This window comes from Perna viridis, chromosome 5 (assembly GCF_037379345.1).
Source record: "Perna viridis isolate PV_CMFRI_1.1 ecotype Kerala chromosome 5, ASM3737934v1, whole genome shotgun sequence".
NCBI lineage: Eukaryota > Metazoa > Mollusca > Bivalvia > Mytilida > Mytilidae > Perna > Perna viridis.
The window spans coordinates 13,538,150-13,552,685 of NC_142449.1; the positions used below are offsets into that span (position 1 = coordinate 13,538,150).

At 35.1% G+C, this 14,536-nt stretch overlaps 1 protein-coding gene across 3 annotated transcripts; it reads left to right on the forward strand.

The window, feature by feature from the left end:
* The first annotated feature begins 5,571 nt into the window (after positions 1–5,571).
* On the forward strand, positions 5,572–13,416 carry LOC148616113 (beta-1,4-mannosylglycolipid beta-1,3-N-acetylglucosaminyltransferase brn-like). Of its 3 annotated transcripts, none has more exons than XM_088582815.1 (2): positions 5,572–5,713; positions 11,358–13,416. In XM_088582815.1, the coding sequence occupies exon 2, from the start codon at positions 11,388–11,390 to the stop codon at positions 12,399–12,401; it is 1,014 nt and encodes a 337-aa protein (XP_088438941.1). In that variant the 5' UTR covers positions 5,572–5,713; positions 11,358–11,387; the 3' UTR covers positions 12,402–13,416. The 3 variants fall into 3 exon arrangements, with proteins under 3 accessions (XP_088438941.1, XP_088438939.1, XP_088438938.1); XM_088582813.1 differs by lacking the exon at positions 5,572–5,713 and adding an exon at positions 5,732–5,875; XM_088582812.1 differs by lacking the exon at positions 5,572–5,713 and adding an exon at positions 6,901–7,090.
* The last annotated feature ends 1,120 nt before the right edge of the window (positions 13,417–14,536 follow it).

Below are 14,536 nucleotides of genomic sequence, written 5' to 3' on the forward strand. Positions count from 1 at the left end.
GAAACCTTATCTTCTGTCAGAGCAGACTGTGCCGTATATGTAAAATCAGTCTCATTTCTTATTCTAGTCAGTGGTTCTCCCCTGAGTAATATGGTTTCAACTTGCACTGCCTTTGTCAGTAATTTGTTATTTGCAGCATATTTCTCTAGTCTACTTAGAGAGAGATTGTAATCAAAAGAACAATCGCTAGTGCGACAACATCGTGAACAGACAAAATCAATGTTTTTGCATTTAGTTAATACTCTCAACTGATCTTTGCTTAGTTTCTGACATTTGCTGTGATACCAAGCTTCACATTGCTCACAGAATACACAAAGATCTATGCAGTCTAAGCCACAGTCACCACAAGGATTCGACATCCTTGTTTTGTATATCCCTTGCCCAAGGGGTGTAGTAAACCCTGTTCCTAAGGGTTTAAAATTTTAAATCGATACTTCAATGATATCTCCCTTGCCCAAGGGGTACAAAACCTGTTCCTAAGGTTTATAGAATTATTCGATACTGGAATATAGGAAATTATCCTTGCCCAAAGGATATTATTAACCCTGTTCCTAAGGGTTTTGATCAACACCGATGGTATCAATCTGAATGTATTTATTCGAGAAATCGTAATCGTACAAACGTAGCAGATTCTTGCAACCGAACGGAGCCGTATTTTTTGCAAGAATCGAATAGAATATGCGTGATCATGAATTTATGTCAAAGTGGTAGTTAGTTGTGGCTTCATTAAGCTTGGGCGAGTAAAATTTAAATAAACATGGATGTATTATTTATAAAAAGATCAAATCCTTTAAATGTTACAAAAACATTCCATCAATGTTTTTATTACTATTAATCATAAAGTTATACTTTTACATTTACCCAAGCTAATTATTACATTAATTACATGTTCATTTGCATAATTATATTCATTTTATTATTCACTCGAAATGATCAAAGAATAATTTGCTTGCAAATTAAAACTAATTAACTTAATCTGACCCACGTGCCGTCGTCAATTACACGGCTTCTTGTTATTGCCTGAAGGTAAACACGTGTGTATGAATAATTATGCACAAGGCCGCCCCAAAACAATATACAAGCCAATTAAATTACAGGAAAAAATAGACAGAAATTAATGCTTATCTCTTAATCAATCTGAGGTTGCTAATTAATTTTTCTTTTTCTATTTTTAGTAGTATATTTCTTTATTTTATTACTTAATATCTTTTGAATTTGTATAACAATTCTTATTGGGTTGATTTATTTTTTATTTTTATTTGCCTTCTTGTCACTATTGTTTCTTTCTTGACGCTATTTTGTGCCTTTTTATCACTAATTTCCTTCTTGTTTTCTCTCTTGTCCCTAATTTTTTCTTCTTATCGCTATTTTTCCCTTCTTTTCGCTATTTTTTTCTCTTTTTATCGCTAGTTTTCCCTCTTGTGGCTATTTTTTTTTCTTGTCGCTATTTTTTTCTCTTTTTATCGCTAGTTTTCCCTCTTGTCGTTATTTTTTTCTTCTTGTCGCTATTTTTTTTCTTCTTGTCGCTATTTTTTTTCTTCTTGTCGTTATTTTTTTCTTCTTGACGCTTCTTGTCGGCTTCTTGTCGCTTCTTGACGCTTCTTGTCGCTATTTTTTCTTCTTGTCGCTAATTAGTGAGACCGAATATGACGCATTGGACTAATTAGTCTATAAATGTATAATTGCTTAAGGTTGTCCATATTAGCTGAGTTACTAGTCAGAGGCTTTTCATATTGGATTTCGGCTACGCCTCAGTCCAATATGGCTAGCCTCTGACCAATAACTAAGCCAAATGGAAAACCTTAAGCAATAATACTATAATATTACAGTGCAACCTGATTTACAAGTAAATTACAAAGTAATATTTGCCTCATTAATTATAGGATTGTTTTATGTGGCCACAAATTTAATGGTATGGCCTTGTCATCGTCATCCGTGTCGTATGTAGACACTTGGTTTTCGAATGAAACCATGAATATAAATTGGTTGAAGTTTATAAAATTATAGGTTTTAAACCACAAAAAGAATAGACAGTTGGTATAGGTTTTGGGGGTTGTGGCCCGAACCGTTTGTGAATTAGAGGCAAAAAGGGAAAAAAAGAATTGGATATATTTGACTAAATAACCTCAGTAAAAATATGTTGATGTTTTTGCTGAGGCATTGTACGGTACCAAGGGCTTTTTTCAATAGTGAAAAACAACACCAGATCCCTGAAGATCTGGTCATTTTATATAAGTTCAAAATGAACTTTACCAATGTAAAACCCATGAAAGGATTTCAGAAAATTAGCACGTTTTTTTTCTTTTGGTTCATTCAGTGTTTTTATTAAGACAGTATATGAATAATGTACATCGTAAAAATTGGTTTTCACTCCTTCGCGACATGTGCAGGTCCGGGTGTTTAAAAGAATAGGCCTGCAGCAGCGCTAAGCTTGTCGTAAAAGGCGACTAAATAGTGCTCAGAAACCTAGCCGGAGGTTAGGCGCTCTGCCCACAGAGCAACTGGGATGTGTGCCCCAGGTGGTGGAATGGGGTACCCCTGGCATGTTACATGCTGGGGTTGTCAGGCTATAATACGGAAAACCTGACCGCAAACCATAGTAGTGCACCGTGTTGGGAAAGATGCCACGTTCCTCGCACGTTAAAGAACCCTGCTGTGGTATTCGATAGGAGTAGGAACCTTTGCGCTCCGCCACAGGAGGCTAAATTGCCCGACCTTACCCATCCCCCCTTTTTCTAGTGGCAATCAAAATTTGTCGACCCTGTTGTCCTTGTGACCCATCCTTTTTTTTATCATTTCATGTTCATTTTATCATCCATTTCATGTTCATTGTCTGAATATAGCTGAAATATTGCTGCTCGGACGTTAAACCCCAACAAACAAACAAATTTAATCAAAGCGGGTATCCACGATGTCTAGGCACGAACAATAAAAACAAAGAATGAAGGCAAACGCGTTTCCTATATATAATGTCGTCGTATCCTGAGCAGTGTCCATATATATATATATATATTTGCGATGCAAATTTTTGGTCGTTCCCTCCGCGGGACTCAAACTCGTACCGCTGTGACAACACCGCCTGCACCACGTCCACCCCCCTAGACCACTCGACCAGCTAGGCTATATAAAATATAGCTTTCGCTGGCCGGGTCATTCCTCCTCGTAGGCTTAATCTAGGGCTCTAACTTAGTACACGATGTATGGTAGTACGGGAAGTTCATCTAGGTGTTATTATGTAGGATAGAGGATCAAATTAATGATGCATGTCACAACAAATCAATATTATACAAACGTCTCAGAACTCTATTCGCTACACTGCTCCATCGGATAAAATTGATACAGGGAAGATCACGTTAACTGTGGAAAACAATTTAAAAAAAATAAAAATTCCAAATATAGTAGTACGGCGTATTGATGTATAACAAGTAGTGTTCTACCGGTCTTAGACCAAGACCTAAAAATGAATTATTTTTTCTCGTTAATTCCATCTGGAGAAGTTTTTTGCAATTTCTTCATCCAAAAGCTTTCCCGAGATACTCTTTTACATTTTGACCAGTTTTTATTATGTTCTATGATCGTAACAACAATGTTGTGGAGATCCTCCTGGGTGTGTCCGACGGATCTAAGATGGCGACTTAGAGGGAGGTCTGGTTTGCATTTGTAGTCACTGCGATGACCATTCATACGCCTGTTGAAAGGTTGTTCTGTTTCGCCAACGTACTGCATACCACATCGACACGGGAGAAGGTATATGGTATTTTCGGTTCAAACTCGCGTTGCAAAAAATGGCAAATTCCTTTCCAGTGCAGTAGCTTTTTAACGTTTTGGTGTGCAGCATCTGGGTACAGGTCTTACATCTCTAATCTCTACATGGTCGACACTGGCTCGTTGTATTTTGTTTGGGCTGAGATGAAATCTCTGCTCTTACTAAGGCATCTCTTAGGCTCCTAAGTCTACGGAATGCCAGGACCAGGGCCCCAGGAAAGAGCTTGGAGAGCTTAGGATTTTTTTTTTTCAAATTGTAACTTTGATAAAAAGACCATCTTTGTTATTTTCATTCAGGCTGCTTATCAGTTACTTATGTGAGCCTATGATAAAGGTGCAATCATCCACAGCGTATATATATATATATATATATATATGTGTGTGTGTGTGTGTCTGAAAAATTCCCAAGGATGTTAGAACTCAAATTTGCGATGCAAATTTTTGGTCGTTCCCTCCGCGGGACTCGAACTCGTACCGCTGTGACATCTATGGCAACACCGCCTGCACAAGGTCCAGCGCCCTAGACCACTAGGCCAGCTAGGCTATATAAAATATAGCTTTCGCTGGCCGGGTCATTCCTCCTCGTAGGATTTATCTAGGGCTGTAACTTAGTACACGATGTATGGTAGTACGGGACAGTTCATTCAAGTGTCTAGGGCGCTGGACTTTTTGCAGGCGGTGTTGCCATAGATGTCACAGCGATACGAGTTCGAGTCTTGCGGAGGGAACGACCAAAAATTTGCATCGCAAATTTGACAGTTCTAACATCGTTGGGAATTTCTCAGACCTTTCTATACGTTTACATATCTTCCCTGTATCAATTTGATCCGATGGAGCAGTGTAGCGAATAGAGTCGTCACATTCTGAGACGTTGTATAATATTGATTTGTTGTGAAATGCATCATTAATTTGATCCTCTATCCTACATAATAACATCTAAATGAAGTGTCCCGTACTACCATACATCGTGTTATAATGTATTGAAATAATGATTTTTTTTATATTCTTAAGTGCGTATATTGTATGTAGGCGTCTCAGATTTTGACTTGGGAGGAACCTTTATGGCGAGCCAACTAATATCCATATTGTACGTCTTAAGATAGTGCAAATCTCCTGTACAGTCAATAGTACATGTAGTCTTGCCATTTCAGCTGTGTATCAAACCATGTCGAATGATTCCGTTTTCATGTAGAGCATGTGTATGCATAGACTAAAATATTAAAATACTACCTTAGGAAGATTAACTTACTTTAGTGACTGTACTCTGCACCCCGTTTCAATAATGTGAGGTATAGCTTGCTATTGTATAAATAACGTACAAAATGTGTCTGTGTATGACGAATGTTTGTAGCTTGATATATGTGTATCATGTAGGTTTATAATTCTCTTGTATTGTGGAGAGGACTTCATATGCTCTTAATTGTGTCCAATCTGATTTGTTAATGTTCAAACTAATTAAAATCATAAAAATCATTGCCTTCATAGTAAAAACTCGTGGCTGATTCTAGGTCACCAAACGTACAGGCATACAACGTGTCGTAGTAAGATATTTATCTATTAGTAAATTTCGATCTCGATTGATTCAGAACATCATTACTGAGGTTTTTAAGATACAGTACAGTCATGTGGTTATTACATACCACATTTTGCTGTAAATATTTAATATTATACTGGTTTTTACACAGATATGTTTCACCATACACTCTTCTCCTTCTTAAGTTCAATTTACTGTTAATAAGGTGAGGAAAGATTTTCGTAATAGGTTTTCACGACGAAATAACATGTCAATAAGTTGAAATTAATGAATTGACACGTTTTATTAACATGGTTATGCACATATAAGGACCTTTATGTATGCCCTAAGGCATTATAATACACAGTTCACACTAACATGGAATATACACATGTACAATTTAGTAACAATTGCTTCCAAGATAAGGCACTTCAGGTTAGTCCTTAACGCTTGTAAATATTTAAGATTATCATATTTGTTTATAATTGTAGTCTCGGGTTTATGTGACATCTGTTGCACTGTAGAATCAATAGAAATATTGATATATAGCATACCTCTTCATTGTTCTAGTTACGATTTAAGTTGGACCATGAATAGGTAAGTGAAGATGATTTAATATTTCAGTATTGTTTGTTTACAACAGTTAAATCAACTAACTACTATATCTGTTAGTTGTGCAACTGATGAGACAAATGAAATGATTTACTGAATTTACCAATAATCAACATGCGTATATGTAGTATAGTCCATGATCAATTACGAGATTGGTGAATATATGAAATGTTTGGAGGTTAAAATAAAAGAATTATGGGTAAAACTTTAACGTGAACAACAGACGCTCTCATATTTCAAGTGATCTATGTCGATTATACTTAACGCCCATTCACACGCAATTTTTTTATGTCTTTGCTACACAAATGCTTTACTAACGATCGCGAGTTCTGTTTTTGAATTACACAACAGATGTACTTCCATCGTAAGTAGAGAGCTACAACGTGTAGCTCGCGAAGAAAGACATGTCAATTTACTACGTTGTAAGAAACATTACCATGACGCATACCACAACGTTAGGTTACCACTCCCAACTAAAAACATTTATTAAATATTACATGTACTTTACATAGTAAAATCGTAAACGGCAAAAAAATTGTCTTGGAATCACTAATTATTTCATAATGTAATTGGGAATAGTGTACGACCATCTGTCTGTTATTAATTATAAACAAGCAAGTTCGAGAATTAAGCGTAAATAACTTAGTATTGATTTTTAACGCCTCCTTAAAATTGCTAACTTATTGGGAAAAATCAATTAATACATAGGAAAGTGTTTATTTCTATCACAGAAATACAGTTCTGATTGCGCTTGACAAAGTTATATGCACCTTTATTAAAATGAGCAATATCAATCATCGACTTACGACCACAAGTATCATTGGTACATGTATATGTTTTTTTGTGGAACAGGTTCTTCAAGTACATATGCAAGGTGAAAAGGAAACTATAAAAAAACACATCAAAATTTAAAATAGAACAGAAATAAATGAATTAAAAGAGGTTTTATTCTACCCATTCCTACCAGATTCATGTTCTGGTATTGTTCAAAGGGAGATTATCAGAATTAAAGTAGAGTATTCAACTTGTTCTCAATGCATGTAAAATACGCAAAAACAATGATAATAAACTTACCAAGAAAGATAACATGCGATTGGGCAGATAATATAGAAATACTTGTTACATGGGAAGACCGTATCTTTCACCGGATGTGACTTCTAACAGTGGTTTTGTTTTTGTCATGTTGGCGCATTTCTTAAGGTAAGTTAAACTACTAGTCAACTATAACTTATGAACGTTTGTGGAAAGCTAAAAATAAAAACGATCGGTAACTATAAAATTTCTACGGAAAATATTGTGGTTAGGTCGTTACATAATGATGTATAGATTATACTTTGTTATCAGGTTGGTGTGGTATTTACATGTAGCAATAAAACGATTTTTATAAGTCTAAAAATAATTTACTGTACGTCTAAATGATTTGGGATTCACAAAACAAGATAATAAAGTTAAGTTAGAATTCATACAATATACCTACACAAATGATTTACTATCATCGCTGGAAATTGGTTAAACCTCCGAACTTCAGTAGTACCACTTGTTTGTGTGGCCACTACCGTGATCTAATGATGTCAATAATTAGTGCTTTATCCGCTTGGTCTTATCATCATGCCTTTGTGTTATTGAATGGAAAGCAATAAATATTATATGTATATATTTGTGTACATGTAATACTTTACAAAAATACATTAAAAGACGGAAACAAGGCTCTTTACTTGCGGACATAAATCTCTCGAGTCATTTTAAAATGGTAGATCTAGACTGTCGAGTGCATTGACCTTGATCTTTAAGTACTAGCCCCTAAAGTTATAAATGCTAGAAATGCATATTAAAACAGTGGTGAGCAAGCCGCCCGCTGTATATTGGTACTTTAATGCAGGAGGCAGTCACTTATGATGGTGGTCTGGGGTCCGTCCATGCCCCTAGCTGATATTAAGAATGGTGGTCTGGGGTCCGTCCATGTCCCTAGCTGATATTAAGAATGGTGGTCTGGGGTCCGTCCATGCTCCTAGCTGATATTAAGAATGGTGGTCTGGGGTCCGTCCATGCCCCTAGCTGATATTAAGAATGGTGGTCTGGGGTCCGTCCATGCCCCTAGCTGATATTAAGAATGGTGGTCTGGGGTCCGTCCATGCTCCTAGCTGATATTAAGAATGGTGGTCTGGGGTCCGTCCATGTCCCTAGCTGATATTAAGAATGGTGGTCTGGGGTCCGTTCATGCCCCTAGCTGATATTAAGACAATTTTGTGAAAGAAAATAACAAAATGACAGAAATTATCTACATAAAATGATCCAAGGAGTTGATTTTCTGTACGCACAGAAAGTAGTACATTTGTAAATAATATGGGATTCTTCCGTGGGTTTTCCTCCAAAAGATGTATTTCTCAGTAAACCATTTTTGAAATAATAAAGAGTTGATTGTTGGATTGATGCAGATGTGATTATGTATCTTCATCATCTTGAACATTCAAAGTCAAGTTCATCTTTCCCCTTGATAAAGTCGTCTGCAATACTTCCTTTGATTAGTTATTACACTCCGCACTTTCCACTTACAGATAGTGATAAGGGTCTCTGTCCTTACTTTTTCCGTCCGTATTCCATTCCTTCCGTTACGCAGAGAGAGTGCATCTATTATCCATTACTCCTCCTGCACCACTGTGTGATGAATTTTTCCACATATTTTGTATTACATATTCCCATTGTGCACCTCTTATTATGCAGATTTTTAATCTAAATAAAAAATAGACTTCGTCATTTATGAATATGGGGACATGGGGCTAACCCATTTTATCCATTACTTATCCTACATTGCTGAATGGAATTTGATGAAACTTGCACAAAATTGTTATCTAGTATAAGATATATGCACCTTTGTGACTTTTCGAGACTTTGAAACCTTCACCATAGTATTCAATTAGCCCATTTTCTGGCAGAGTTCAAAAACGTTTACGGAAATTAAGAGATCTCATTTTATTACAAAAGTTTGGGTAGAATTCCATATTCATCTAGTGGGGTATATAATAACTGTAACATACCGTTCCATGATAGTTATATCCACGCATGCTTGAATTGTCCGTCGACTTGGGTTCTGCGTGTACAAGATATCTGGTGGGATATTGTAATTGACAACTGTCCTCTACAGTTGTTCATAGAACTTGATAGTTATGATGATGAGACGAAATATCAAAGTTTGCTTGGAAGGGTACTAAATACAATTCTGGACAGTGACGAGTTGATAAACTTGTGCCATGTGCACATTGTTCATTGCACTCTCAAATATTCTAGAGCGATAAGATAAGTTGTTACACGCTAAGATAGTATAGAAGGCATCAATGTCTTTAAAATCACGATGTGATATATATATCTACCATACATCGTGTACTAAGTTACAGCCCTAGATTAATCCTACGAGGAGGAATGACCCAGCCAGCGAAAGCTATATTTTTATATAGCCTAGCTGGCCTAGTGGTCTAGGGCGCTGGACTTTGTGCAGGCGGTGTTGCCATAGATGTCACAGCGGTACGAGTTCGAGTCCCGCGGAGGGAACGACCAAAAACTTGCATCGCAAATTTGACAGTTCTAACATCGTTGGGAATTTTTCAGACCTTTATATATATATGTGTGTGTGTGTGTGTATTGTTTATACCATACAATGCGTACTAATATTGTTCATTGTACATGTAGTATAATGTTGCCAGTTATTCTTTTATTATATTAATATTGTTCATTGAATCTCTGTTAAGAGGATATAAAGATACGAATGACTACACAACCGGGAGAAATTTAATGAAAATTTCACATATTCGTATTTCATATAAATGGTCATTGTGCACCTTCTTATTTAGGTTTTGATCCGTCCAAATCAATATATAAGCCAAATACTGAAGTGACGTTTTAGTGAGCATTGCTTACAGATTTTTTCTAGTTTATCATTGTTTTTTTTTTCTTTGTCCTATGCATAATTCTCAGCTAGGTTTTCATGTTTGACGTGCGTCGTACGTTGTCATTACTTCTCTCTGTATAATAACTGCTCCAGTTTCCTATTTATTATTTCTTGCTGGACTTGGAAACAAATAGGGTTTCCTAATAACGATATTGTGTGCAGTCCCTTGTTTTGCTCAAATATCTTCAGTTCGTGTATTTTATCAGGCGGCTTCCAATTAGGCTTTAGTCATGCTAATGCGACACGATTTAAATGTTTAACTAAATTAAAAGATTAAAACTTTGTGGACCTATAACAATGTAATATCATAAGACTGATGTGTCTCTGTACTTGGCTTGATTTTTCATCACCACAGATACGTTACCGAGCACTCTCTGCATTGTCAATCCAGACTTTCAAGTTACTTTCTTTGCAAATACAGAGAATTTTTATGTGTTTTTGTTCTAGAAAAAAAATTGTAAAAAATGCAATGAAATTTAGGAATGCGAAATATCAAGTTCTAATTAAGAAAAAAATCTAGGAGGGAACTATATCCCTGAAGTACAAGTACCGCTACCCCCTGAATTCACCACTCATACCAAAGATGTTAATTCCATAATAACCACACACACAATTTAAAGTGACTTATTCACCGAAAAAAAGACCAAAATTCATAATCTTTAAAATTTTGTCCCAGTCATTCATCGACTACTGAATGTCCATATTCTGCTCTTAACTGTAAAGCAGATTTTATCAGTTTCTAAAAGAATCATTAATTGTAGTTAATCTCAATTTTAGAGCTTATTATCATGAAATATTTAACGTTATATTGAATTCAAATATGCACAGTAACTGAACACAATACATAGGTTTCAAAGGTAAGAATTTTACCAAATAAATGAGGATCTTCACCAAAAATTAAGAGAATAAAAGCTGCATTCATGAAAGAGGAAAGCCTGTCAAAAGCCAGTTAATTGTAAATTTGATGCTGTGAATACCAGCGGAATATTTTAAGGAAGAAAACAAAAGTAATGTTGAAGCATTCTTTTTTTTAAAAAAGAACAATTTTGTTGTGCCTTTTCAAGTGAAATAGAAAATGCACTCCGCTATTTCATTCATCACGCAGTAATTCTTTTACTTTTGTCTCCTTTCGTCAGTTTGTCCATTTAACAAAATGGTCTGAATTTGGGAGAGGTGGCTGCATCATCCGCCTCAATGGAATTAGCCGGTATAGTAGGGCTCACTGCCTCTGCTCCAATATCTATATATAAGACATGCAAGGGTTACGTTGAATAAAAAAAATTCTTTAAAAATTATAAGGTGCATGTAACAATATTTATATTTCTTGTATTATATGAAATACTTTGCAAGTCCTTTTCTCACAGCAGCATAACTCATATAAACATATATATGTATATCTGAATGTATAGTATTGTTGTTATGGACTTCTTTGGGATTTTTTTGTTTTTTGTTTTGTTTTTTGTTCTTTGTTTTTTTTTTGGAGGGGATGTTTTTCCTTTTACTGATCAATTGTTATCGTTACAGTGATTTCCAGAAGAAAATTCCAATGTTGATATGCGTTATTCTACAGTATGTGCTATAAAAGGGGTTATTAAACTCGGCGTACTCAGTGCAGTCACAGCTTTGATCCTTATCGTCAGTTTCGGCAACAACCAAGCTTCAAATGACCAAAACGTCACCATAGCACCAACAACGCCATCACCGGAACAAGAACTTCACACTTATATAACGGAGCTTGGTTCCTGGCAAGCGGGGAATCGAAGCATTGTCAACCCACACCCACACTCTTATTTGAATGTTCCATCCGCCACGTGTAAACTTAATAATGGAAAGGAAGACCCGTTCCTTCTAATAATAGTCAAGTCTTACGTGTCAAATCTTGGTCACCGGGAAGCAATACGTGCTACCTGGGGTAAAATTTTACCACCCTCAGTTAAATTGGTTTTTATACTCGGACACATAGATTTTATGAAACTTTACGTTGACATTGAAAGCAAACAATATAAAGATATTGTTCAAGAAGACTTCTTGGATGTGTATCACAACAATACAGTTAAAACAATAATGGGATTTAATTGGGCAGTTACTAATTGCGCCGATTCCGCATTTATTTATTTTGTTGACGACGACTACTTAGTTAACGTGCCAAAAATTTTAAAATATCTCAGGAGCTATATGAAAGCGAGAAAAGGGAAGGACTTGTATGCTGGTTATCGCTGGGAAAAGGCATACCCTAAAAGATCAAATGTTTCTAAATGGTATGTATCAGTTGACGATTACCCGTGTAGAATATGGCCCCCGTATGTCGGAGGCGGGTCCATATTAATGTCGATGGACGTGGCATCTAAAATGAAGGACGCATTCCAATACATAAAACCTATTTTTATTGACGATGTTTATTTGGGGATAGTTGCTGCTGCATTAGGAATTCAAGCTAAGATGTTGGGAAGGTTTAGTCCAGATTACCATCCCAACATGATTGATAAGTTGTTTTCTACTCACGGTGTTGGATCATCAAGTACAATGCTTCATGACTGGGAGAAAATCAAAAATAAAGTCATCTTTTAACCTGTTTTTGTCAAATCAAATTGTTCATGTGTTCAAACTGAAGCGGAATAATGCTCACCATAATTATGCAGCTGAAATCCCCACAAAAAATGTGAATTTGAAATACTGATTTGTCATGTAACTACTCCATCTAAAGCTTTATAAAGTATGTTTATGGCTTCACATTTTATTTTAACGTTGCTTTAAATGTATGTGTTTATATAGCTACCACTTTCACAGATCTCATCAACTGAAGGTCATTTGTTTCTTATGTTTTTGCAATATGAATTATACCAAACATATTTTGCTAAGAAATTATACATGGTAATAGTTAAAATATTTAATCATGCTTGAATACAAAGGTAAAAAGAAGAATGCAGAATGTGGTTGTGCACAAATTTGTAAATTCTGTCATATTCCTCATTGGTTTTATTTTTTGTTCAAAACCTGAACTTTTTTGTGTAATTGTTATGATGTCTTTTAAAAAACGATAAAATGTTATATATATGTACATAGTAGTATGTGCTTATCTGGTGTGGACCGAGCTCAATTCATTATGATACTGTTTACACAGTTAAGTATAAATATCAAACAGGAACTGATTCATGCATTTAAAAAAAAAAAACAAAAATCACTTTTATTTTTTATTCAGAAAGGGATACCAATCAGATCGCTTGAAATTGAAGATTTGAGAAAGTTGAGAAAAATATCAATTTGAGAATGTTTAATGGAATTAAACCGGGCCCTGACTTCATTATATATTAATTTTGATTTAGTTGATAAACGCATGGTTTTCTATAAAAATACTGATATGTGTACAGAAAAAAAAACTATTGTAATTTAAACATTTGACGTAGATACGAAATAATTATAGTTTGCTCGAACTGTTTCATGAATCACCTCTATTATTGACAGAGTCCGCATTTCTATATGGATTGGTACTTACATGTAAATAATTGTAAGAAGAAATTGTGGAACAACAGGTGCATGTATGATGCCATTTTGTATCTGACATAAACACACCTCACAAATTTAATGTATTGCTTTTTTTTATTTCGAAGTAGAAACGCCACTACTATAAATAAAATGTTAAGATGACATAGGGTACATGTATATTTCGGGATTATGTTGTTTACTGCTGTCATCGCCCTCATATACAAATGAAAAGTGTCGAATAATGGCTGTGCTGAATTTGTGTACATGAACATTTTTGTCTGTATTTTGTAAGTCTCTCCCATAATTATTCACGATTACTATGAAGCCGGACATTGCCCTATCATTAGGCGAAACTGCGGGACAGAATAGAGATGATTTAAAATTAAGTGAACCCCACCTACATTTGTATATCTAAGAACAATTTTATCACATTCTCATTGCAAGATAAAGTCAATATTGGGATATTGTTGGAAAAAAATCGTAATATTGTGTTTCTATTTTACCATTATGGCCACCATGATTTATTCTAGAAGTTTAAATACAAGTTCCTAGCTGGTATTTAATGAGAGAGGTTGTACATCGCCCAGCTTTAGGTACCGATAATGAGAAATAATATGTGTCGGGGACTATGTAGGCTTAATTGAGAATTTATTTGATGTGTTTTTATCAAATTTTGCTTTATATTTATTCTTTATATAAAAAAGAAAAAAAATTGATCGAACATTGACAAGCGTTGATCCAAGGACGGGCGTGCCGGGCGTACGCACCAAACCTAAACTTAAAATCAAGGGGTGGGGGATTTGATTTTTCACAAATTCTACCTCTAAAAATGTCTTGCTTCACTCCGTATTTGATAAAACAAACGCCCTCGAATTAAGGTGTAATTACAAACTTTTGTAAGTATTTAACTTACTCTTTTTCTATGATTTTGATCATTTTTCTTAAATTAAAACTATTTTCGAAATCACTAGGAAAAGTATTGTATTTCAATAGATCGCGATGGTTAACTCTGTTTTAAGGTGTAACGGTGATGAATTTTCGTACGATTAATTTATCAAAAACGATTAGGACATAAATGAATCATATTTTACTATGATACTAGTAGACTAAGAGATAATGTTTATTTGCTTATGTTTACCCAACCATTATGTACTTAAAAATGTGAATGAGTTTATCTTTTTTCTCTACATGTATTTATGTAGAAGTAACAAGACTTTGGC

Excerpts from the sequence above, each read along its gene's own strand:
- LOC148616113 (XM_088582815.1), top strand. The coding sequence starts at position 11,388 with ATGCGTTATTCTACAGTATGTGCTATAAAAGGGGTTATTAAACTCGGC.